The sequence below is a fragment of the Aulostomus chinensis genome, chromosome 7 (assembly GCF_037954235.1).
Source record: "Aulostomus chinensis isolate RoL2024-O1b breed Wild chromosome 7, RoL_Achi_v1.0, whole genome shotgun sequence".
NCBI lineage: Eukaryota > Metazoa > Chordata > Actinopteri > Syngnathiformes > Aulostomidae > Aulostomus > Aulostomus chinensis.
Window position 1 is genome coordinate 22,472,802 of NC_141326.1, and position 26,375 is coordinate 22,499,176.

General features: G+C 40.8%; 1 protein-coding gene across 10 annotated transcripts in view; it reads left to right on the forward strand.

Annotated features, from left to right (window-relative positions):
- LOC147259095 (pleckstrin homology domain-containing family A member 5-like) overlaps positions 1-26,375 on the forward strand; it is an 81,746-nt gene that overhangs the window by 48,201 nt on the left and 7,170 nt on the right. For 2 of the 10 annotated variants that reach the window (XM_086209315.1, XM_086209316.1), the window contains exons 5-22: positions 4,258-4,378; positions 4,523-4,627; positions 6,615-6,687; positions 9,077-9,177; positions 10,382-10,497; positions 12,370-12,876; positions 14,584-15,064; positions 15,456-15,539; positions 16,225-16,344; positions 17,271-17,324; positions 18,236-18,316; positions 21,937-21,999; positions 22,090-22,170; positions 23,186-23,335; positions 23,450-23,551; positions 24,696-24,854; positions 25,456-25,611; positions 26,230-26,344. In XM_086209315.1, coding sequence (XP_086065441.1) covers positions 4,258-4,378; positions 4,523-4,627; positions 6,615-6,687; positions 9,077-9,177; positions 10,382-10,497; positions 12,370-12,876; positions 14,584-15,064; positions 15,456-15,539; positions 16,225-16,344; positions 17,271-17,324; positions 18,236-18,316; positions 21,937-21,999; positions 22,090-22,170; positions 23,186-23,335; positions 23,450-23,551; positions 24,696-24,854; positions 25,456-25,611; positions 26,230-26,344 — 2,669 coding nt within the window. The other 8 variants (XM_086209317.1, XM_086209318.1, XM_086209319.1 and 5 more) reach the window with 8 other exon arrangements.

Consider the following 26,375-nt stretch of genomic DNA (forward strand, 5'->3'; position numbering starts at 1 on the left):
TGTTCCTTCAAGCTGCCATGAATAACTAACCGTGGGCACTGTGATTGTTCTCTATGCTTGAGCCGAAGGTCAACTTGTACATCTTTGATGAAAGCTGAGCTGTTTCATCTCACTGCCCTTCAGTTCTCTTAGTTTACTGATTTCCTCAAGAACATTGAATCTTCCTGTTAAGTTGCAGGGTCTTTAAAAAAGAAAGGATGCATTGTAATCTGCTGCACAGTACAGTGGACTGTGCTTCTCTTTCAAGTGTTCATGGTGACAACATGTCCAAACAAATCTGCGGTAGAATCTTGTTGCTATTATAAACTAATACAACCCAAACTTAAGCTCACAATGTTGCATGCTGCTGGTTATTTGAATGTTGTTTTGGAGCCAAAGCAAGAATGAAAGATGATTCATAATTGAAGCACCACACTTGAACAGAGCATTTGGCCTGTCGATCGGTTAAGTTGTGGTTTATTACTCAGCTTCACACTGTATAAATGTGTACTGTGGTATCCTGATCAGTGTGTGTTGCCGTGTGTCACAGTCTTTTGTTCAGTAAAAACGTCAGATCCACCACTAAACAAACATGTTTTAAACATTTCTTTAGAAATGCTGTGTGGTCATTTTAAAAATGCACCCTCAGCCAGTCCGTTCAGTGCCCCCCCGCCCCCGTGTGCTTAGGGCGCCAAGCCTCGCCAGCAGTGTAATCTCACCTCACCCTTTTTGCATACACAGACCCACACACTCACAAAATCCCTGCAGAACCAGGCAGTGATGCGACTCTAATACATTCAAGCTTGTCCTCGTATGTAGAATTGATTCTTACGTACACAGCGAGATCAGAGTGATGATACATGTGCACATTTGGGCTTATCTGTGTACACATCTGAATACAGATTTCCTGCTTTCATCACATACCTGCACAGATATCTTGACATTATTGTATCACAGTAACATGAAGGGAATGCAGAATACCCCTCCCAACCCGGAAAAAGAGAGGGGGTCATCCAGTGTAAACAGGGGCTATTGAAAATGAGACAACATAAGCTGAAAAAATAAAAAAATAAAAAGGTAAATAAATCAAAACAATTTAAGGATTGAATAGTAACAGTCACACTTCACCTTTTTGAATAAGCTGGACTAACAGTGTAACCCAATACAGGTCTTATCCACTGCAGAGCTGCATGTACATGTGCAAAAGTACCAAACACATAATACAGGTTTTGTGTGTGTGTGTGTGTGTGTGTGTGTGTGTGTGTGTGTGTGTGTGTGTTGAAAAATGCATCCAACCTACATGCAACCTACTCAACTCAGCTTGCAATTGTAGAGTTTCAGAACATGTACTGGTTTTAGGTTTATTGACTTTGCTGTTGACATGGAAAACAAACATGTTTATTGTTTTGTTCGGGGTGTTTTTCTGTATTCTCAACTGTGCTTGTACAGTACAATCATACCCAGTGTGGGCTAGCGCTGCTGACAGGTGTCGAACTCCACTGGAAACCCGACAATAGCTTTTTGAAGCAGACAGTCACTCAATGGTATATTATGCATATGGACATTGGCTTCATCCACATCAAGTTCATGTTACATTTCAAACATAGCCAATCAGTGCAGATGTCAAACGATAGATGTGAAGAATTAATTTAGTGGTTTCCATCACACGTGCACTTCTTTCTCTCTCAAGTGTTGGAAAAATAAATACTCTAGAGGTTCAGATGGGTGGACCCTGAATTCCCATCATGTGTCTTTAGTTCTGATTGCAGCTAATGCAGTTCTAAGTTCATAACCATGAACATGAGCCCTTAATCTCCTGTTGTCCCCTTCAGTGTACAGTAGTACAGTCACTGTACAAGGTTTTTGAACAGAATTGTTGAGTACTTTTTGCCACTATAGGATGAGCTGTCTTTGTAAAATAAACAAACGGCAGACATAACTACTATATATGTATACATATAGTGTATGTATATATAATATATACACATATATGAAGTCTGTATGTATATATATTTATAAATATAAATATTAGAGGTGAGTGAAGATATATATGTTCATACACATATATTTACATATACACACATTCATACACACACATATATATATATTATATATATATGTGTATATGTACATATATATTAGAATGATATTTAGTGACTAGACAAGCTGTATATGAAGGCTGCATAGAGACATTGTTGCTCTCTAGCTGCTTGTTTTGGCTGACCAGCCTTTATAGGACAGTAGCTAATTTGCTACACTCACTTCTTTTCAGTTTCACTGAATGCAGATTGATTATCAGGTCCAAACTAATTATCACTAAAGCTCCAGCATGCTTGCACACACTCTCACACACACACACACACACACACTCTCACACACATACACACACACACACACACACACACACACACACACACACACACACACACACACACACACAGAGAGCCTGGAAATGGTCTGTTGGGAAATAGAGCATCAAATAAAGCAATATCTCTATTACAACAGAGCCAGTCCACCCTCTGCACCCCTCCCAAGCTTTGTGCTTTGATGACAAGTCGACACACCATTGATTTTGTTTCACTTAGGATTTTGCCTGTCACTGCAAGTGCTGAAACTCGTCGGAGCGCATAAGCTTGAGGAGAAGGCCAATCTCAGAGGCCAAGTTATCACTTTGCACAAGGACCTATTTTAGAGAAGTGAGATGAAAATTGTGTTCCCTTCGATTCAAGAGAGCATTAGTCCCCGTCTTAGGACATCCCTACTGTATCACCTCTGAACAGAACATGGTTATATTATTAGCTCTTAGTAAAATGAAAAATCCTTCCTTGTCTATGTTACACTGTCCTTTATATTTGCAATGTCTTGATATGCAATTCAAAACATTTAAGTATTAAACCAATATTTTAAAATCGTTAGTAAGAATAGTTTGAGAAAAAAATACAAACAAGCAAATGACGTTAAAAACTTCAACTCTGATGACTTCAGCAAGGATTAATGGTTCAAGAGCCCATCTACAACTGCCAACAATATCCAGCACCATTAAAGGGGAGTCCAAGTGTGTGTACATACATCTCTAATCAAAACTGAGTCTTATGGCTTCTGAAATAAAACCATACCTGTTTCTGTAATATGACAAAAAGCAGTTGCTCAGTCTAACTAGCCATAAACAAGGTAACCTTTCCTCTAAAAAGAAGTAATACAGTGTCAGTCTGGTATTGCCATTGTTTGTCTCATTGTTCGTCTGTACTGTACGTAATCAGAATCAGAATCAGAATCACAAATCCTTTATTAATCCCTTATGGGAAATTGTTGGATTGCTGTGCTCCATTTCACTGTAAAACTGAAATCAGAATCAGACTTGTCAATGTGCTGCATGAGGATGAACATCTTGTGTATGTGATTGTGTGTGTGTGTGTGTGTGTGTTTGTGTGTTGCCTGCTGTTGTAAGCCCAGCAGATGTTATTCTGTGTGATACCTGTTTTCTGTTTGTGCACCTTGATCATAACAGCATGAAGTTTTCATTATCAAGTCTTGTCTCATCGTGTGTAACAGATGAATTCAACATGTGAATATGATGGGACGGGTGGATCCATGTAGGAGATGGATACAACTTTTAATGATTAGATAATTTAATCATCAGTCATAGCGTTAAATTGAAGTCTGTGAACTTTGGATTAAAATGAGCAGGTTAGTTGGGGGAGTTAACAGTGCAGGCCAGGTTGGCAATATCCGTCCTTATTCAGTGACCTGAAACTCAGCTGAGAGATGAGGTTTATTTCCCTGCTGTAGTATTTCTGCTCTGCAGTGGTATTAGTGTCTTGTTCCCTCTGGACCACAACGTTGTTCCCCTCCTTAAGAATGTAGGACATCTCCATAGGCCAGAAACAATTTAATTCACAAGGTGTTCTACTCTATGGCAAGTTTTGGAAAAGTTTTATGTGCTCAGCTATTGCTTTAAGAAAGCTTTTTTTTCTTTTAAAGGAATTCTGACATGATTCATTGCTTTAACTGCAGTGAATCATGTCAGACCACTTAAATCTGTTTGAGAGAGCTGGAAGTGTATCTGTGGTGACATGGTGGGAGTAATTGGCTTGATTCATAGACTCATGTTGTGATCTCATTATAACAAAAGTTTGAATTTCAGAGGAATGATGGTGGAATAGACAATAAAGCTGGCTTCCTTCTTTTTGCTTCCTTTTAGCGAGGTCACTGAACATAAATTGGCAGTTTAAATTTCTGACCTGTGTGCTCTTGGCATGCTCTTTTTCTCTTGTTTAGGTCTGCTTCCAAAGTGCCAGCGAATGAGAAGAAGGAACGGCCACTAAGCACCATGAGTGAGGCCTCCAACTACACAGGCAGCGTGGATGTTGCCGCCAACTCCAGCAGCCCAGCAGGGAGAGTGAGTGACACAAACGATTCTCTTTCCATATTTGTTAAGTCAATAAAATAATGGAAAAACTGCCTTAAATCTGTATAGAAATAAAAGATATTTCTGTTTATTGAACTCACATTGAATTTAAACCCTTTTCATATTGCATTCTAGCCTTCCAGACCTCCAAAAAAGGTTCATAATTTCGGGAAAAGGTCCAACTCTATCAGGAGGAATCCCAGCGCTCCCGTAATCAAGAGGAATTGGCTTTATAAACAGGTAACTGTAGGATATGACTCTAGTGTGAGGTCATGAACTCAGTAGAGCATTAATAGCTTTGAATTCCTTCATGGATGTATTTTGACATGAGCTTGAAATGTAAAAGTAAACTACAAATAGACATATTGGATTAAATCTTCAAATGCATGTAATAATATTTCTCCTCAAGTCTATTTATGTTTTTAAATTGTTCAATGAATGTGTTTGAACATGTAAGTTATATTTAATATATTTGAGACAAGAGAATGTAAACATTAAGATACAAATTTTCCTTTCTGTACTCATGCACATCATAATAGTTGTCTCTACCACTGTTAGAATTCTAGTAATGTCTTTAAGATGAGCACAAAGAAGCTTTTTGATGTCTTATAGGATCTAATGTCTTTGTCCAGTGTTTGGGCTCTGCCAGCACGAGCTAATTCTGAATAGCAATCCCTCATCCCAGCTCCCTGGTTACTTGCAGCCGGGTGAAAAGGGGGTGCTTGAGGCAGCCCTTTGCCATACAGGACTCTCTCATGCTTTCCAAGTGGTAGACTCATTTAGTTTTGATTGCAGCCTCCCGGCACAGTTCTGTGAATACGTGATGGCTTCCTTTGGTTCAGCTGCCAGCTGCTGTTTCTTTGGGCACCTCAATCAGAGTGATGCAGATCAAGCAGAGGACTCGCAAATCTTCTAGCCCATATAAAAGCTGGATTTTCACTTTTATTTTCCTGCCTCATTGAAACCTGGAAGCTATTGAAATCCGTGCTGTGGAAAAGCTGCAGCCCTTCACTTGATCCATTGGAGGGAACAAAATGCCACAGTGATTGATGTGACAGTGAAAGCCTCGCCTTTTTTCCCCTTCCCATCCAAACTGAGTGAGATCTGACAAAACCTTTTATTCATGCCACATTTTAACCTGTAAAGTCAAAACCTGGATTCAGTCGAGCAAAGGGCATGAAATAATGGAGGAAAGAAGTTTAATTCATTCTGTCTTAAAAATCAACATAACAGCGTCTGGTAGAGTGAACCTCAAGAGTTAAACATACTGGTTCATGGAGGTGAATTAAAGTAAATGGTGTCCCACATGCCGTTTCACCATAATGACAGAGCTATTTAGGTCCCTCCCCTCACTTTTATCGTCATGTGGAATCTACGATTAAGGACTTTATTCAAGTTTTCCAATAAAGCAAACAGTGGGAGTTAAAATTCTATTCCTCACCCCCATGCTTCCATGCTTTTCAAGCAGTAGTCGGAAAACCCCTTTGACCACAGCATTGCAGCACTGGACAAAATCCTCTGTCTGTTTAACAACATGGGCTGCACGGTGGTGCAGTGGTCAGCACTGTGGCCTCACAGCAAGAAGGTTCCGGGTTCGAGTCCCAGCTCAGGCATGGGATCTTTCTGTGTGGAGTCTGCATGTTCTCCCCGTGCCTGCGTGGGTTCTCTCTGGTACTTCGGCTTCTTCCCACCATCCAAAGACATGCAATTGGGGACAAGGCTGATTGATACTCTAAATTGACCGTAGGTATGAATGTGAGTGTGAATGGTTGTCTGTCTCTATGTGTTGGCCCTGCAATGAACTGGCGACCTGTCCAGGGTGAACCCCGCCTCTCGCCCATAGCTGCTGGGATAGGCTCCAGCCCCCCACGACCCTTAATAGGAATAAGTGGAGGACAATGGATGGATGGACAACATACTAGTAAATCTGTTTATATGGTGGAAATCAAGCATAGCAGATAAATCTTTACGTTTATTTTTAAAAAGTTTGTGTAATTTGAGTGTCAGACATTTTGTAGAAGGGTAGTTCAAAATTCCTGTGAACTAAAAACATGTTTGAGAATGCAGTGCTAAAGATGAAGGCACACAAATACAATGATGTGATTATCAAAAGAAGTAAGAAGACTACCGCAGATCCTGGGAAAGACAGAAGTAGTCATTTTGGTCATTTTATTGGTGAGTCGTTTCCACTCGTTTCTGGACTAACTCCGTCTCTGGTGAATTGCAGGACAGTACAGGAATGAAGCTGTGGAAGAAGAGGTGGTTTGTGCTGTCTGACTTGTGCCTCTTTTACTATAGAGGTGAGTGGCATCATCTTGGTCTAATGTGTTTCATTAGCACTGCTAGCAACAGTAATAGCGCTGTAGCTGACAGTGCAGTTCAAAGTAATAAGGTATGTTCTTTGCAGCTTTTATATAAACGCACCAAAGTCTCTGTGATGAGTAGCCTATCAGGACCGAGGTAAAGAGAAACCTTGTTTCCAACCAGTTTTGTATCATTACAGTGTGGGTAGTACTTGCAAACGAACAAAAGTTTTTCATCTCTTCTGCTAGCAAAAGTAGAAATTGTTGAACAACACATAGTAAAGTCAAAATTTGTCAAAAGAAAAGCACGAGCAATTTGCCTTTATTTTAAGTAGCTGTTTAAGTGGGTTCTTTTTTGGTTGCATCATTGGAATTAGAATTGTTCTACAGTTTAAGTAGTTATGCTTTGCCAACAAGCAATGAGGCTTTCAGGAAGTGACATATTTAAGTGCAGAGCATCCAAAAAGATTCTAATGTTAAGGCTTCACTCCCACTTAGCCCGGTTAGCTCAGGCCGTTCTGAAGCAGGACTGTTTATACCCTTCACTTCCCCACTTGCCTGCAGTCCCATTGGATCAGGCTTGACCTGACTTGAGCAATTATGTTATGATTGAGCTGTAACACAAGCTGTACAGTTAGGGTTGTATAACAAAAGCTTGTCCTAGCATTATCCAGTTGAGAAGATGATGTCCCCAAATTGGATTTCAAAACTCTAGTTTTGCTACTTAGTTTAAGACTGATTAATTAATTGGTCACGTCATACCACTGGAATTGATCGTCAGGTCCACATTCCCAGCCTGTGCGGACATTTACTCTCATACAACTGTACCACGCTGAAGCCCGCCTCTGACCAGGGCGGATAAAGAGTACAGGGACTTGGCACGTTATGGGACAATTATACTAGTCAAACAAACTTGACTTTGGTGACCAATGCGCTTGAGGCAGGGATCATTCAATGTGAGGAAGCTCTTATTCATACAAAAGTATGATGAATGACCTCTGGTGGCACCCTAACCCAAAGACAGATGACAACTGAGGAGTATTTACCCAATCACCGATGTCCACGATTGCTTTTGCTCCTCTTGTATTGTGCTGTTGACTCTGTGTGGGAATCAGATAACATCAGTTGACCACTGAATAAGACAAGTAAATCCTCATTTTCAGACTATGAAGTGTTGGTTTTGCATCTCCTTGGTTGTGACCCCAGAACTGTCTAAATTGCCTTGGATCAACCCATTTTCAATTGTATGGTTTAATAGATCAGGTGCAACCCAGTTTGTGTTGTATCATTTTTTGTAAACTGCTCTTGGCATTTTTAGCTTGTCTCTGTACTAATGCATAATAGATAATGATAAAGTATCAAGAAAGTATTTAAGTGCTTCCCAGTGAAATAAAATGATTGTTGTGATCAGTTGGAACTTCAAGTAGCCTTCATCATCTTAGTTAATCTGCATACTGTTGCATATGGAGAGAAATTCTTCCATGGCACAGGTCCAGAAATCCTGATGTGTCCTGCTCAGATACGCTCATCATTTCTGCTGATCAGGATGACATCAAGTCCGTGTTGTTTCTGCTGTCTGCCAATCCTGTTGACTTCTTTCCGCCCACTGACTGACAAAAGCCACAGATAGCAGCGGACCCAATGGCTTTATCCAGACCGACAGGTTGAGAAATTGTATCTATCAGCGGAGAGTTGTTGGAGGTCATGAACTCTTTTTCCCCTCAACTAAAAACTGCTGCTATCTTCCATATTTGTCAGACAATTAATTGGCATTCAGGATCTCCCACAATGTCTGCATAAGTCCAGAATGTTCTCCAGAGGTGTCTGTCTGATGTTTGTCTGAAAGAGAGAGAAAGAGAAAGACGAACTAGATGATAAGATAAATATGGGGCCAGTTTACTTCACTTATGGTTGATCCTGTCAAACAGATCAATCATTCAAAGTCTTGCATAGCTGTAAGGTAGCCATGGGGCTGCTTCTAAATTACCCGAGGCAGAGGAGACTTAAATGACCACTCATTCATCAAACTATCACCGTTCATGACCAGTCCCATTCATCCCAGTTGCAACCAGTATAAGTTAAGAAACGTCTTTTGACTTGAAACGAAGAGCCCCAGGCAACACAGATGATGAACATACACAGGCGTGCCAAGCAAATGTATGTATTGGATTGTGGGCTCTGGGCTCTACCTCATCCCCCTGTGGAGAGTGCTCCACTGCTGCCAACTTAATGAGCAGACTTGCTACATAGGATGCTGAATCTATGCACATCCACATTTATGTGGCCTTTTATGTTTCCAAATTTGTAGCATTTGTTCTGTGCCATGGACAGCTTGAAGTTGACTAAGAAGAATAGCCCCAAATGTGTTATGTTTTTATTCACACAGATGAGAAAGAGGAGGGGATACTTGGCAGCATCCTTCTACCAAGTTTTCATATATCCATGCTGTCTGTGGATGATCATATTAACAGAAAGTATGCCTTCAAGGTCAGTGTGTGTTTGCAGTCAAAGTTACATTTAGTAAATAGTAAATATAGAAGCGCAGGGAAGAACATTGATAAACAAAAAAGTAAAGGCAAAATACTTGAATGTACCAATCTTCTAAAAGGTAAATGTGATCACCAGCATCCTGTCTGACGTTAGAAAGAAACGCTACTGTGATTACTTTGTGTTTAAACATGTCTCTACAAACTGATTTAAAAGTGATTAATGTAATTCCTTTTCAAATGTGCATTGCAATCGACTATTGCTAAGAAACTCTCACTTTCCAGCACTCATATGTATGTGCTAGCTGAAATATTCATAAGCCAACGAGGAAACCCCAAATCACAGGGCAACAGGCATATTTACAGTGGTGTGTACAGCACTTGATTGTGGGTCCTTCATAAACCCTGAGAGACAACAAAGTTGTCCTGCCAAGTACAGCCAAACACAGACACCAAGGAGTCTGCTCAAGGCCTCTCCAACCACACAGCCCACTTCTTTTCCAAGTTAGACTCATGGTGAAGGAGAGACAGAGGAGCAAAAGGGAGAAACACAAGAGCAGGACATGGACCTCTTACATTTACAGTCATTCATACAGGAATGGGGTGACTTTTTGACTACTTGTTTTTCGTTCTAATTTTCTGTTATTTTGGCCAAAATAGACAAATAAAAATCCCTTAGTTTTCAGGATTTTTCTGAAGTAATAGGGTCAATGACCGCACATTTTTGTTCCTCAGAAAGTGGAAAACAGGATATTGAGGTTGATTACTAAACATTGTTTTTCTCTCTGTGTCTGGCTTTAACAATATGTTGGTCTGTTCGCTGCGAGGGATCAGAGCAACTATGGAGCAGTGTGACTGCCATACAATGCACTGCATGGTGAGTTCTAATGGGACACTGTTGGGATTACTGCTCTGATCTAGTGGTACAGTATGCATGAAACTCTGGTGACTCATGGTTTGATTTATGTGGATGGTGCTATTGCCTACAGCCATTCCACAATCTATCACCTAACATGTCTCACTATTATTTTACAAGATAAATGACATTCAGCACCTAATAAGACACTATTTTCTAACACAGTTAACAACCTTGATTAATCTGTCAGGGTATAAGTATTTAAATTCCCACTTGACAGAGCACTTTATCTCCTCTCTTTCAGATATCTGTGTCTGTGTGTCGCTGACACTGTCCATTGTGAAAACAGGCAACACATCCCAACATGCGCACATACTACTTTTGCACGGACACAGCCAAAGACATGGAATCTTGGATGAAAGTGATGACAGATGCTGCACTTGTGCACTCAGAGCCAGTCAAAAGGTTTGTAAGAACAACACTCATGTCATTTTTGTGGAGAGTAGACTTTATCATTTCCGCCAAGTAGGTAATGTTTCAGTGCTGTTTGTCTGACTGTTAAAGAGATTACGCAAAAACCACGGAAGTGATTTTTTGGATACTTGGTGGGAGGATGGGGCATGGGCCAAGACAGAGCCCATTTGTTTTTGGAGCAAATCTTAATAAAGGGATGGATCCAGGATTTTTTAATCACTTTTTTTTTGTAACATTTGCAGAATTTAATCAATTTCTTGGAAAGTACCAGTGATATCATAATGACAGGAATGCAGATGAAATTACAGAATTTTTAAAAACTGCAGTTTGTTGCAGATCTGGTTTAAATTGCGGATTTTGAGGATCAAAATTTTTTTTAAGAAAATTTAGAAGAATTAGAACTTAAAATGAATGAAGTATAAGGAGCAATCAGTCAGATTAAGGATGAATCTGGATCTGATGATGTCGTATTACCCTGGCAGAGGTATACACCTGTTCTGTTATTAAGCTTTTGAACGGTGAGCATTTCTTCATCCTGACCTTTTTTTTTTGCTATTTTAGCATTTGTGCTGTGTGCAAGTGCATTTAAATCACTCCGTTAAGCTGGTTAAGTTGTTGGCCACAGTTCAAACACATGCATTTGGCATTCCTGGTTACATTTCTATTCATGGCAATGTAACATGCTCAGGATCCAGCATATGTACACTTGGAAGACTTGCTGCTAGGGATGTTGGACACAGCTGCCCTGACTGATCAGGACCACTGAGTCATCAGGATAGAGTTTTTGTTTTTCTTTCCTCTCCTTTTTTCCAGCTGTGTTAAACTTCATTTGGCAGTCAGCCTCTCTAATGCCCTCCTTTACATGGGTGAGCACAGATGTAATGGTTAAGTGCTTTGTAATTACACAGAGTACTAGAGCCTGAAATTCACTGAATAGCACTGTTAAAGTGTGATGCTGCTATAAAGCTATAGAGTTCAACAACATTCCAATATCAATCCAGACTAAAAGCCGTTTCTGGCTCAATCTAATGGCTCGTATTTTATTGTCAGTGTCACATTTGATCACATCTTTTTATATTTAACTGCTGATGAATAGTGTTGAAAGGAAGCAGTATACCAGGCAGTGACCTTAAATCTAACTCTCAAGACTTTCTCGTGTTCTTATCCAAAATTCTTAGTCCTACGTATGAGTAAGAGTTTTCATGCAGGCTAATTGTGCGCTCTGCTGAGCTCGTGGAACCACAGAGGGCTGGAGAAGACATTATGTGACTAAAGTTGCTATTTAAAAGGAGACAAGTGGAAACTCTGAAGGAATGCCTTTCCCACTGCCCTCTTTTTGCTAACCCAGTGAGCCATGCTGCTAGGGGGAATTTTCTCAACTTTGAAGCCATGACCTTGAGTCCATCTAAGGCCAAGGAGTTTTGGTGTTGATTACCTCTCGAGCCCTCCCAAAGGATCACAGAGTTCTAGATAGGTCTTCAAAAGGGAAGGCAAAAGGGAGCTGTTAATGGATTATGGGGGTCCGAGCACCACCTTTGAGACATGCCTTGGCAGAGGAAGTGTTTTATTGGAGATATCTGATTTCCTTTTACACGCCTGGCCTCCTCTGGCAGCTGGAAGAAACATTGTGTACCTCCACACATTTCCTTTGCCCTTTCTCTTTGTTTCAGAGGTGCCCCAAGAGTTAGAGCTGCAGTATCTGTCACCCATACTTGATAGAACAGGTTACTGATGAACTGTGATGCACCTGTTTATCTCATCTAACAGAGTTATTATGTTGTGGTCATCATGCAGGTGAGCCTATTTGACTAACATGGGGTAATATATGACTTTGTGCTTCCTCTTTTTCTCTACACTCATCAGGTTGGATAGGCTAAAAGTGGAGCAGTGTGGACCACAGGAGGTCAATCATGTGGCCAATCATAAGACACAACTCACACAGCCTGAAATCCAGAATAATGAGCGCAACCGTGAGGTTGACCATGAGCGTTCTGCGGCAGTCACCTCCACCACACCAGAAGATGATAAGAAGCAGCGGGACGCAGAGCGCTACGGCTTCCAGAAGGATGGTGCCGAGCGTGATCGTCCTCTCACCAAGATCAACAGTATCAAACTACAGCCGGCCCAGGCAGCAGCCGTCACGGTGAAAATCACATCACCGCGGACTCCAACTGAGATGGACGGGTCACATCATAGCCCCCAGGTTAATGGAGCTGGTGAGGAGCATCCAAGTGAGGGAACTGGAGTTCCTCCTCAGCGGAGTCCATCCTATGAACCGGACCGGACCCTGAGTAGGACCAGCTCTATGCAGCAGCTAGAGCAGTGGGTTCGCACACAAAGAGGGCGCAACCAGGATGATGACACGCGGAGGTTGGTTTGATCATAAGGATTCTGCAAAATTTTGAGCATTAATATTTGGTTACATGGCTTAAAAATTGTGTGCTGCAATAGAGGAATTTATTCAAGTTGGCTGACACACTCATCCACAGTGTCCAGCAAAAGTTGTTTGAGGTTATTCCACAAGAGTCCACTCTTGTCCTAGTTCGACTCAGAAAAGTGTTAACTTAGCTAAATGTGGCGTAAGCAAAAAACATGGATCTGAGGAGAGATTTTGCTTCATGGTCTGAGTGCCCACATATGGCAAATATGCAGACTCTAAAGCTTCTTTGTCCTATTTCTCTCCTAAAGCTCTGCCATTTAAACCAGAACATTCACACGGTTCTTCCACTGGGTGTACCAGAGAAGGGAAACAGTCAGGATAAATAGTTGAGCAAAGCAGTTTGCCAGATATACTGCCTGTCATTGACCCTGCTGTGAGAATGCCATTTTTCTGTGCTTGAGATAAAAGTTTTTCTCTGGCTGTGTGTGTGTGTGTGTGTGTGTGTGTGTGTGTGTGTGTGTGTGTGTGTGTGTGTTGTGTGGTGTCTGCAGCTTGGTCCTCTCTGATAAGGATGTACTCCCCTCTTTTCTCTCCCCTCAACTCTTTTAACAGTCTCTGTTGGACATCACATTCATGTCCTCCAGAATGCTGCTTAGTTTCAATGCAGTCCCATGGCTTTTTCCAAAAAAATGCTGCAGAGCTTTACAGACCAGTGACTGCTTCAGCCAAGATCTGTCAGGAAGTCTTAATAGGAGGCTCTCTTGATGCCAGCTGCACTGACTTTGAACCCGCTGTAGAAGTGCAGCCTTGTAAAGCAATATCGTGCAGCATTCTTAGTTATACTAACAGTTTTAACATGATTCGGACAGTATACCAACTTGTTGATTTGAATAATGGCGCTGCTGTCATTGCTCTTCCAAATGAGTATGACTCTGTAATTTGAATTGATGTGCATAAAACACCTGTTGGCTTGTATTGTTGCCGCTCAGTTCTGGTCAAGAAGAATTCGAAGTACAAAAACAAGGGACGCAGATGTGAAAGACTGAAGAAGCCAAAAAGAAAATATGACTATTACATTCTTCTAGTTACTAAATCAGGGTAACAATTGGAGTTGGAAACTGCTTTTTAACAGCAACAGAACTGCCGTGGTTCCAGATGGTAACGAGATACTGTTTATCATAAGCATGAAGGATGTCACAGGACACATTGAAACCTGTTTCCATTCTATTCTGTCTCAGTAAAGGCAGATGGATTGTAGGGTCCAGATTTGATCTCTGTTGGGAACTAGAATATGCAGTTTTTTTGGAAGTAGTTCAAAATGAAATATGCGTGGCTCTTTTCCATTACATGTCATTGTTTTGGTGAGTAAGTCTGTTGGCAAGTTATTGTGGGGTGTTTTTTTTTTTCTTCATTTAAAAAAACATTTTATTTCACTATAAAGAACTTCTTCAATATGACCCTTGACATGTAGAGGATATAAATAGAATTAACAGACAGAAATAACGACTGCATTCATAAAATAGTCAGAGGTATTAGTGAGATATATATAAAGAAAAGGTTTGTTTTAGAGTACATTTGAAATGAGTATCCTGTTATTCGTATTTAATTTTTGAATTATTGCTACAGCGTTCAACATGTGCTTTCTGAACCAAGGGAATAAGGAAATGCTAATAATGTTTTTTGTTCCCTCTCCACAGCATCACATCATACCAGACATTACCTAGAAACATGCCAAACCATCGGGTGTCCTATATGCCTCATTATGGTGACGGCTACCGCAGTATGCCCAGAAATAGCATGGCACAGCGGGACAGCATCTGCAGCATGTCGCCGTCTCTGTACGATCAAGCCCTTGGCCCCTCCCTTGTAGACAAACGCCGCTCCATGCGCGACGATACCATGTGGCAGTTATTCGAGTGGCAGCAAAGGCAGGCTTACAGCAGGCAGCCGGGGATCTACGGCAACATGGCTAGTCCCAAAACCATGATCAACCTGTCGGAGCACGCTGCACCAAACCATTCCATCCCACCCTCACCCTCTCACGGCTCCCTGTCTATGTATGGTGGCTACCCTCAAATGCGACCCTACAACATGAACAGTGCCCGATCAGAGGTGTCTTCTCCTGTCTACCAAAGAGACATGAGTTTGGACAGGCGGAACAGGCTTCAAGTCAACAAGGTCAGTTGAAATACACCAAAATGGTAAATGACTAAAAAGCGTGTTCTCATTTATTTCATGCAATATCTTATATTCAGTGTTAATATCGAGTGACTGTCAATTCAGGTTGAGTTGCAATTGACATTTCAGAAAAATAAAAGATCTTGCAGAAACAGAAGATGTTGCCAACAGTTTTAATAGGAGCGTTTATCTTCATAAGCAGTCACCCTTTTGAAACATAATGGAAGATCCGGAATAAAATAAACATACTTCATGGGAAACCTTAATGTGGAATTTGTATTATTTTCATATTTATCTTTAGCACCATTTTTTTACCTTTTACTTGAGAATATCAAAAACAAACCTTGGGTAAATGATAGGTTGTTTTGTTAATCTTTTCTGTGTCTTGCAGTATGCCTATCCACCTGATAGACGGTCCATGCCTGCAACAATCCCAGTCCCGACTATCACTGCCCAGTCTCTCCAAGGCAAAACTGTAAGTCGTTCAGGTATTGCGATAATAACCGAGGTTTGCATTACTGTGGAGCCACTGTTATGTCTTCCTGTTATACGCCACCTGTTAATTTCTTGGGTTATACATATTTCTTAATTCCAATTCAGTTGGACTATTTCACTAGAAAATGCTACCCTCCCTTTCTTCCACTGTCTCTTTCTGACGTTTCTTTCCACAAAGCATTATGACAGAATCTTAAGAAGCAGATTCAGGCAGAACTCAGATGTTTCCTCCAAGTGGTGGGATTTAGGGTATGCTCACTTGAGGAGCTCCTTCGACTCGCTTCACGTCAATGCAGACTTAAAAACCCTGTCACTCACAGCTCTTTAAGCCTGATCAGGAATTTATGTCGAAGCTATACACAGTGCGATGTCCTCATGAAGCTGGGAAAGTGTAAACTGGATTTTGTAATGAATGCTAACCTGTTCCCTCTGTCTTGAGTGGACGTGTGGAATTTGCATGCTGCTGAGAGTGATTGCTCCTCGGGTAATCTCATAGTCCTGAGCTGCATGAAAACTCAGCACCTGGATACAGCAACTGTTCACCTACTGGGAGCCTGATACATCTCCTGTCCTGGTGTGTTCTCTCCTTTCCTTTCCCACTCCCCCCTGCGGTGTGTCCCCGTTTCATTATGGCTATATGTCCTACCACCTCCCCTCCTTTGCAGCCGGAGGAACTGACTCTGCTGCTGATAAAGCTGCGGCGGCAGCAGGCAGAGCTAAACAGTATCCGGGAGCAAACTGTAGCACAGCTTATGCAACTAAACGTGGATGGCGACAACCCAAAGGTCAGGCCCTCAAAGATTCTGAAGGCGTGTGTGTTATCATTTGGTGTGAATGCCATTGTTATCCACTTCAGTTATCCATCTCTATCCAGAGGATTCTTTTCATCATAACGTAGGGAGAAAAGGTGCTAAAGTAGGCTTTTTCTCCATAGATAACTTTACTTTGGCTTTAAACTGTCCATCATATTTTAGGATCAGTGACTTTGCCTTCACCTTTTCTCAAAATGTAATGAAATGTCATAAAAACTTTTAGAATATCAGGGCCATTTCAGCAGGGTAAGCACTTGATTGAGTTATTTCACTTCCCAAAAGAGTTTAGACAGATGTTAGCAGGAAATGAAAAATAAAGCCATTGGTGCTTAAGGGTAACTATTTAAGGAGGTTTAGGCCACTGGCATACGTAATTGTTAAATCAGGATTTTAAAATTTAAGTCTCCTCTAAGACGTCAGACCACAGATTTGGCTGATGTAGGTCAATAAGGCCTAAGATGGTTGGTTTGAGGGATGTGTTTGTCAACATTTGAGTGCTGTTTTTGCTCACCGTTTTCAATTTAATTGTACCAGCTGCTTAAGCTGCAGTAGGTAAACACAGCTGCTGTAAGTAGTTAAGAAATGTTTCATCCTCAGCTTGTCTCTGTAGTCCTCTTAGTCAATGATCCACATGTTCATTAGACCATTATAGAGTTTTACTCTTTCATGTCCAGAACTGCATTCACCTTGTTAACTAACGCATCTGGTATTTTCCTTTTTTTCCTCGCCTTTACCAGCCCTGCTTTCCTGTCTGTCTAGTTACCTCTGGGAAAACTATACATGTCATGATTCTGTTTGTGTGTATATGAGTGAGAAACTGATGCTTCTCCTTCGATGTCCATCTTCTCACCGTCTTATTCTCCTGTTGACTTTTCTTTCCTTTGTGCTGCTGGCGCTAGAACGACATTCTCACCCATCATCTCCAAAGGACACTCTTGTATTTGGACAATCAGGTGGGGTAATGCATGGCTGCATGGCCCTGTCTTATCTTGTCATCAACTAAACTCCTTCAATGCGTAGTTATTATTCCAGTGACCAGCATTGTCTGCTGAAAGATCCTTTTAAATCCCATTTGATGCACTGCTTTCTTGTCATTTCTTTATTTGATGTTTATTTCTACTACATTGCATAGGCCAGTACCATACGACAACATTTATAGTGTGGATTAGTTCACACGGCCCATTCCTGAATAAGCCTTTTTGCTCATAATCTTAAACTAGCTGAACTTTGACCTCTACTAATGGTTGGATCTCAGTTTATACAGTATAGTTAAGAACTATGTATCAGCGATGTCTCCCCCATTTACGCTACATAAAGACAGGCATGTACTTAACCACATAATTACCTCATAGATCTTCCAGTAATTAGGGCCTGAGCCTGAAGGTACTTCAGGCGAAGACCCTATTATGTTTATGAAAGAGATTACGCTAAATGCATAATTAGTGTGATTTTCAGTCTCCAGTGTACTGTGTACTACACAGATGCACAATACTGCATTGATAAATAATTATAGAAAAATGTATGAATTTTACATGTAAACTACTAAGAACATGTTTTTGGTCCTTACCCAAAGTGAACTTATGAATTTGAACCCCCTGTACACAATATACAGTATATCTCTGCTGCAAGACATCAAGGTTTAGCAGGAGCTTTGTTCTTCCATTAAGTGCACTTTCACTTAAATGTCTTCCTGATCCTGAATCTCTTGTTGCTGTATCCATCCGTCTTCTCTGGATCCTCATGTTTGAGTCTGCTTCATGAGAGATAGCAAACAAGGTGCAACAACATTGTCAGTGTTGTCTCTGAAGTGAAGCACTGCTATAAACTGACTCTTACTGTATTGCTCCTCTCCACACTGGACTAGATGAAGGAAAATGACCCTTTAATCGTCATGACTCACTCTTTGATTGAGAACTCTGCCCCAAGGCCTCAACTTTACCAGCAAGTAAGGCCAGCCAATTGGCTTTGCTCCGCCTCATCCTCACTAGTGGCTGTTGTTCTTTTTGGTCTGTTTTGCAATGCTCCTCCTTCGGTGTCTGAGTCCTCATGGCATCTGGAGATTGGTCTCCCTGTATCGTCTGTATCGCCAGCACCAACCCATCCATTGCTTTTGACTGTTCTCCTCTTAGAATGAGAAGTCATGCCAACATGGGCATGACTTGTAAGAGAGACGTATGAAGTGTATGCTCCAATATTCTGTTAAATCTCTTCTTCACTCTCAGGTTTGTGTGTGGGGGCTGGATACAGCTGTTTAGAAAACATCCATCTAGCTATGAGAGTATCCAAAATAAGTAGCTGAAGCTGTGGCTTTACTCAGATTATTAAAGTCAGAATACCCTGTAGACTTTACTCATGTGGTTTTGTCTGGTGCATTAACCAATAAAAGTTTTCATAACCAAGCATAGAACACTTTCCTACTCATTAGACGAGCCACCTGGACTTGGCAAGTGGACTTTTAATTGGTGTGACTTAATTGTGTGTTGCCAGACTTGTCACTTCTCAGTCCAGTTCATTATCATAGTACTTTGTCATTTAGTGGAATAAAAGGATGCTTCATCTAACGCCAGCAGGGATTTTTTTGTGTGGAGTAAATTAAGTACATTAAAGTAAATTGATTTTCCCATGAAGCATTTGGTAAGCAGGACCATTAACGATTCTTAGCTGATATCCAGGCCAACTCGATCCTCCATTTAAGATTCACTTCGCCACAGCCAATGCTGCTGTATTTATCTTTTGCCAGTCAGTCAAATATTTACACAGTTTAAATGTTTTAAAGTGTCATTTAAAGAAGCAGTGCAACATATTTGGCTGAGATGGGCGAAAATACCTCAAATTTATCTTGTTACAAATTACTAATGCCTATTGAATGTAACACAATAAAATACAAAAAAAATTGTGTGAGTATTTGTAAAAACATCCTTCAAAATAAAAGCAAAATAATTATTACTATAAAAATGCAGTTGAATATCCCCTCTCCTTTTCTCAGTTGGGGCGCTCTTACTATTTCCCATCCATTGATTTATTTATGGCGGCCTCCCTCAATAACAATCATATGTATTATTTGTCTGGTTTATTCTTGTTGTTTTTTGTTTTTTTTTACTAAATAAAATTGGTAATTTTAGAGCGTTGATATGCACAGCTCTTTGTTCATAACTGGTGTACATGTTTTTTAGCAGCTTAGAGCAGGGAAATACAATATATTTCATTTAAGGATAAAATGACATGTTTAAACATTTCAGATATTTCAAATACTAAAATACAAGCTCTTCAGTTGGGGATTTTACAAAAAAGTATGCTATTTAATTTGAATGCATGCAAGAGTGGCCTTAATCTCCATATCTAACTCCCAAAGAGCAAGCAAATAAGTACATTTTCCCAAAATTTCAACTGTCATATTATTATTATTATAGCTGTTGTATTTTTTGTAGACTAGGCGCCACTGCGAAATTGAATATACATTTAATATCACCTGGGGGCAAATTTATGATGGCTGAAAGTCGTATGTTTTTGAAGTGAACAAGTTTGACTTTCGCGTGCTTCCCCCTCACTCCTTTTTTTTTCTGCGATGAAAGGATGAACAGTGTGTGATGATGACATCACATTTCCACTCTTCTTGTTACCTCTTGATGTGTAAACATGCAGCGAAAGAATGCCCCCACCCACCCTCACCCCTTCACCCATTCATTAGCATATAACCGTAGCAACAGCTGCATTCCCACCTGTTCAGCTGCCAGCAGTCTGTCTTCCTCTTCCCCCTGCAACTCCTAGTCCACACCACACAACGCCACAGTGAAGCTCCCTCAGCCGTGGGAGAGTCTGCATGTTCTGTGTGGAATGTACTCAGATCCTACCTGCTTTAACTGTACTGTGTGGTTCAACCAAGGAAAGAAAGGCTTTTACAAATAGTATGTCTGGAAAAAACACAAATGTGTATGTGGAAGTTTTGTTTAGAAACATTTAGACAGTGGCTATTTTTACATGGATGGCAATATTCCATAATTAATCAAATTAAGACAGTATGCTGGATAACAGACTGCCATGTAAACAGGGATTTCTCTGGACCTTAACCTGAATTAAGGTCATGAGTAAGCATTAATGATGGCACGGAGAATTCCAAGCAGAGTTACATTTATAGCAAGATAAAGTCTGGTGTTTTTGCACCCTTTTGTGACAAGTACGGAAGTCAGACTGCTTCGTGATTCAGCTCCAGCTCTGGCTCTTCGCACAGTTATTTGCATAATTGTCAACAAACATTCAGAATATACCATGGAAGCTGCAGGTTTGAGGTCGAATTCTGGACGGAAACTTGAATGTAGAACTTAGGCATACACTGGAAAGCATCTTCAGACTCTAGATGTACTTTATTAGACTTTTTATTAGATGCTCTGTCACACATACAGAGGAATATGAATGGAATATTAACCAAAATATTATTTATGTAGCATCGTGTCAATAGTTGAATTATTACCATCCATGTAAACCAGTCTCTCTTGTTTTTAATGTTTTTCGACTGTGTCAGCCGGCACATTGGATTTGAAATGAAACTGTATCAGGGTGGGAACAAAGGCATGTAGTCCACTTTAGACATACACATCCTCACCTTTGCAATTCAATACATGTCACCAAATATAGATGAAGATTTGACATTATGGCTCTTTGTCATTTCAAATCAAATGTGAGTACAAAGACCAAACAAACGATGGTGTCAAACAGGTATGGTCTACCCTGGTATTTATTTATTTGTTTTTGAAACATTGGGCATAGTGGATGAATGTGATGAATGAATGAATTTTCTGGAGAAATGGGATCCAATGCAGTTCAAATAATGTGACACGATTGAGCAGTGCAGCTTTTTTGGAGCTTAAAAGAAGTAGAGTGGTATGAATAGTAACTGAAAAGAGGTTTTCCTTTTTCTTTGCTAAATGTATCAAAGTGTATAAAAACACCAACTAGTTTAGGCTGTACTCTGAAATAGTCTGGAAATAACCACAGTGTAGTCTGAGATCGTGCTGGAGCAGTCTTTCGGGTTTCATTTACCTGTCATTGCTTCATGGTTACAGTAACTACACACCTCTTTACAATTTTTCCTGTGTTGTATTTGGTAATGTATGTTAAAACCTATTGCACTTTGGCTAAACAAAACACTCAGTTGACCGCAGCTACCAGAAAGGCACATTCCTTGGACCTATTAGCTGCAGGGTCTGTGCTGGAGAGCAAAACAGCCGATGAGCTAACTCTCCAGTGCAGTAAGCAAGATTGTTTTACATGTCTTCCCTTTGAATTTTTAATAAAACCACTGTGTTTTGTGGATGGAGGAAAAAGGACTGCGGGTCATGAAAGACGAGGGATCTTTGGAGAAAGAACTGTGTTTAGGCTGGCTGCCCTCCCACTGTTGGTTTGCTAACTTGGATTGTCTGATTATAGGAAATATGAGTTTCTACCCAAGGACAAAAGTTCTGTGGCTCAATGAGAGAGCGTTATAATGACACTGCATTAGATCTCCAGATTCTAATGTGTATGTTCACTTATGGTGTCTCCGTCTAATGTTTCTGTCTTCTTTCACAGCTGAGTCCAGAAGACTACAGAGAACATGCCTACACATGCCTGCCAGAAGAGGTGGACATTGATGTGAGCTCCGTGTTGCACTCTTCATGACATGATGATGCATGCAGCTTCACAAATCCTGTTTATTGTTTGTTTTTGTTTTTTTGTCCTCAGACCAAACTTAGCAGGTTGTGTGAGCAGGATAAAGTGGTGAGGACAACAGAGGACAAACTTCAGCAGCTTTTCAGAGAGAAGGTGACTTAAGATCTTTCATCATTATAGACTTTCACAACACACTGTTTAAAGAGGTCAGACAAGACAAGAATACACAAAGAAAAAAATTCTCTGACGTCTTTGGACTAAAGATAGCTTGCGGTCAATTTATTTTTGCAAAAATTTGAAGGCTGGATTTTATTTTTCCGCAATTATTTAACATTTTAAACTTTTGAATTACATGATGAAATAGAGGGGTGTGCCATAAAACATAGCTCCATGGAATCAGATCCTACACTTTTAAGATGAAGTGAATTTACCAGTAGGATACAAGTGTGCCTCAACCATATAATCTTAAGCAGACCACATACCACCTCCACTGTCAGCACATTGTAACGTTCTGTTGGTTGCTGTGGAATGTTGACAGGAAATGAAGGCAAATAGAGAAGATTTCACTAGGACCTGTTTGTTTGGTCCAAACCCCAAACATTGATTGATTTGTCATATAATTTTTTTTTTTTTTGTCAGTCAGTACAAAATGAGCCAGTCTGTACTCAGGAAAATACAAACTTTGGCTGTTTCAATGGCCTGAAGTCTGTTTATTTGCTGACTTTGCATGTTCTAGTTTTATCATGCCTCCATACTTGGAAAGGCTGTGGCTCAAGGCCCCCCCCATCCTCAACAACACAAAATATCACCAACGCCCAGAGGAAATCGCTTCACTTTGAACTGATTAGATTTTGATGTTCAATGGTTAAGGTCAGGATTGCTGCACAAATCACTGTTTTAGCTTAAATCAGAAGCTAATTACCACACAAATGTCTAATGGCATGAAATTATGAAACAATGACATTTTAGTCCCCATAGGTCAAATGTCTACTGCAGCGTGGCTTCATCATCTTTTTTAAAAACTAATTTTCACATTTTATCAAAGAAAACACTTAGACCTTTTGATAAATTCTGCACTATAAATATAGTACACTGATGGATGTGAACTGCACCTGGGCTGGTTGGTGGAGACGCACTGTACAGTTTGATTTATTTTGTGTTCCTTCAGCACACCCTGGAGACGGCACTGCTGTCTGCCAGCCAGGAGATCGAGATGGGCTCTGATAGCCCCACTGCCATGCAGAGTGTCATCCAGCAGAGAGACTTACTGCAGAGCGGCCTGCTAAGCACCTGCAGAGAGCTGTCCAGAGTCACAAATGTGAGCATACACACCCATATATTTTGGACAGTCCCCATTTACTTCAGGAAGAATGCTTCAGGGATTTTAGCTTTTGATTGCTTGTTTTAACAAAGTGTATCAATCCCAAACCAGGAGCTTGAGCGGTCATGGAGGGAGTATGACAAGCTGGAAGGAGATGTGACTCTGGCTAAGAACAACCTTCTGGAGCAGCTTGAAGCACTAGGAAGCCCCCAGGTTGGATGATTCTTGAGACTGAAACTCCACCACTTTCATCTTGCACTGCTTTTTGCTGCCTTACATGGCATGATTTGAGTAGATAAACTGTGCTGTAGAGCTTCAAAGACAGCTGAAAATACAACAGATTCCCTTGAAGACTCATCTTTTTTTGTAGACACTTTTTTGACTTTGGGGGAAAGTACAGGTTTTTCGCTCTTACGCCCTGAGCTGATTGTGGAGGGAGGTAACTGAGAGATCAAAACAACATAGTGAGTGATGAGTGTAGTGATGATAAAGCCGGTCTTAATTAAGTCTGTCTTTTATCTTGTCCTCCATCATGGGGGAGATGTAGCGACAGAGAGAAACCGCTCAAACACCTATCTCCCATTGAGCCTGAGTCAGAGCCAATGCTAATTCAAGAGTTGAAGTCAGTCAGAGTAGGGAGCCTGGACATCCTCTTCTTTCGTGCCCTTCACACACACACGCATGCGTGGGGGGTGGCAATGATGTGTCGTTTTGTCTTGCTCTTTCTGCTCTCTCTGCTCAAATTAATTTATTATTTTAATCCATTTTGTAAACTAACCCCAAAAGACAATTGCTTATTATTGTTCTCTTTGCTGATATGAATTGCCACTGCATTTGCAATGTCTTTCATATCTATTGGATATTATGGTAAAAAGATTCTGCTGATATTATAGGAGTTTTCAGGAGGTATTTTGGAGCTGACAGCATCTTATGGTACTTGCAGTGCTCCATACTTTTTGTTTTTAAATTCAAAACACTGCTTCAGTGGAAGCGGACTTAAAATAAACCTTGGACTGGACTGTGATTTGATCTGCTTCAGAGGCACAGAATCAGCTCCAGCCGACTGAAGTTGGCTTTGTTTGTTAATGAATAGCATGTGTTGACTTGGTGATATATTCCCTGTGTTTGAAGAGAAGTCTTTTTAACTCAAGTTAAAACAAAAATTGATTTTATTTCTCATGTTGCTCTGATGTCACTCTTCCATCCAACCCTTCTCTCTTGCTCGTTTCTTGAAATTCCTCCCTGTACCTCATTCTGACTCCAGCATGGTCGTCCCTCATCAGCTGCTCCTGCATCAGCTGCTTGTGCAGGTGCTGTAATGTTTCTGAACTTGTTTGTCTCTTCTGTGTTCAAACAGACTGAGCCCCCCAGCCAGCAGCATGTCCGCATCCAGAAAGAACTGTGGAGGATCCAAGATGTGATGGAGGCTCTCAATAAACACAAAGCCCAGAGAAATGCTATCGACGGGATGAACTTCTACGGGTCCAAGAACAACTTCAGCAAGCAGAAAACTGAGGTGAAGAACCACTTTATAAAACAAACCTGCACTCTTGGTTATACTTAAATGCAGTGTTGTAATCGTGACCTTTCACAACATACTGTATATAACACTCTAGCCACGTATGACGACATGATACATTTAGTTGTGTTGTTAAAAGGGTTTGAAATAGATTCTGAGATACACTACCGTTGCCATTGTCAGTGCCATTTTATCACCTAATTTGAAGTAAATCATTTTTGACAATTGTTCCTAAATTTAAACTTTAAAAATAGTTGTAATAGGTGCTCATTCTTGCCAATCAAGATCTGGTGTTAACACTGAATTATTAATGTGTGTGTGTAAGGCCTTAGCTTTTCTGAGATTCTTCGTAATTATTGCTGTGTGTTGAAGATGGCAGCCCTGCAGATGGTCAGTAAGGTGGATTCTATCTGAGTGGACATGTCCATCACCCAGTAACAGCATGTGGAGTTCTTGGTAGCTTATCAGCTGGTTTGCCCATCTCCTGGGCCAGAGCTACTCTGGACCAGATGGTAGTAGCCCTGGGCGTATATGGTGGCGCCATATGTCACCGTGCTTCCTCTCCTGTCGTCTGTCGTGCACTGTATGATTCCTGTAGGAGGAGGACTTGGTACCCCCGCGGCCACCCTTACCTCAGTCCTACAAACCCAACCCCCCCACTGTGCCCCCAATGCCCTCGCACGCTGGTGTGCGCACTCCATCACTCCACAGATCAGAGGACAGGAAGGCCACTAACAGGAATGGCACGCACAGCGTAAGCTTATCGACTTGCTGACCCTGCCTTCAGTTGTGTTCAGACCACCTCACCGCCCGTGAAGCTTTTTGCACTTTAAATTTAAAGGATTTCCCATGTTTTGGTTGGATCATATTCCTTTATTTATTTGATGTCATACTTCCATCTTCTTTTTTTGTTCAGTCAGTTGGATTAAGCCTTACCAGTATTTGTTTTCTGTTTTTCATTGAAATGCCCTGTCTTCATTTTCAGTGTCTTTGTGTTTAAAGCTTTTCTAGAAGTTGACAGATTTTTGGGTGTCCTGTCTTTGGTTTCAAATTAAGCCATGTCTCACTTTGAATGTGTCTGCCTGCTGTCTGATTTTTAACTTGGCTGTAAAACAGCGTGCTCAACTGAAAAAACTGTGTTTATTTTCCAGTCTGTATTCAGCCATGTCTTAAGATGTCTTGGTTTGTAACAGCATCATCTTTTAGAAAAAGGATTTCAGTTTGCCACTTTTCTTTGAAGTCATTTTGTAAGAGAAAATGTCCTTTTTCAAATGCATGATATATATCTCCATTTGGAACCAAACTCCCTATGATGATAAGCAAGAGTCATTCTGACTGTGTGCTGAACTAGCTGTTTCTTTCTCATTTGCAGGGTCCAGATTACAGGCTGTACAAGAGCGAACCAGAGCTCACAACAGTGGCTGAAGTGGATGAGAGCAATGGAGAGGACAGATCTGAGCACCCAGCTGACTATCCTGCAAGCAAAGGTTATAATACTAGAGTTGCTGATAACTGAAC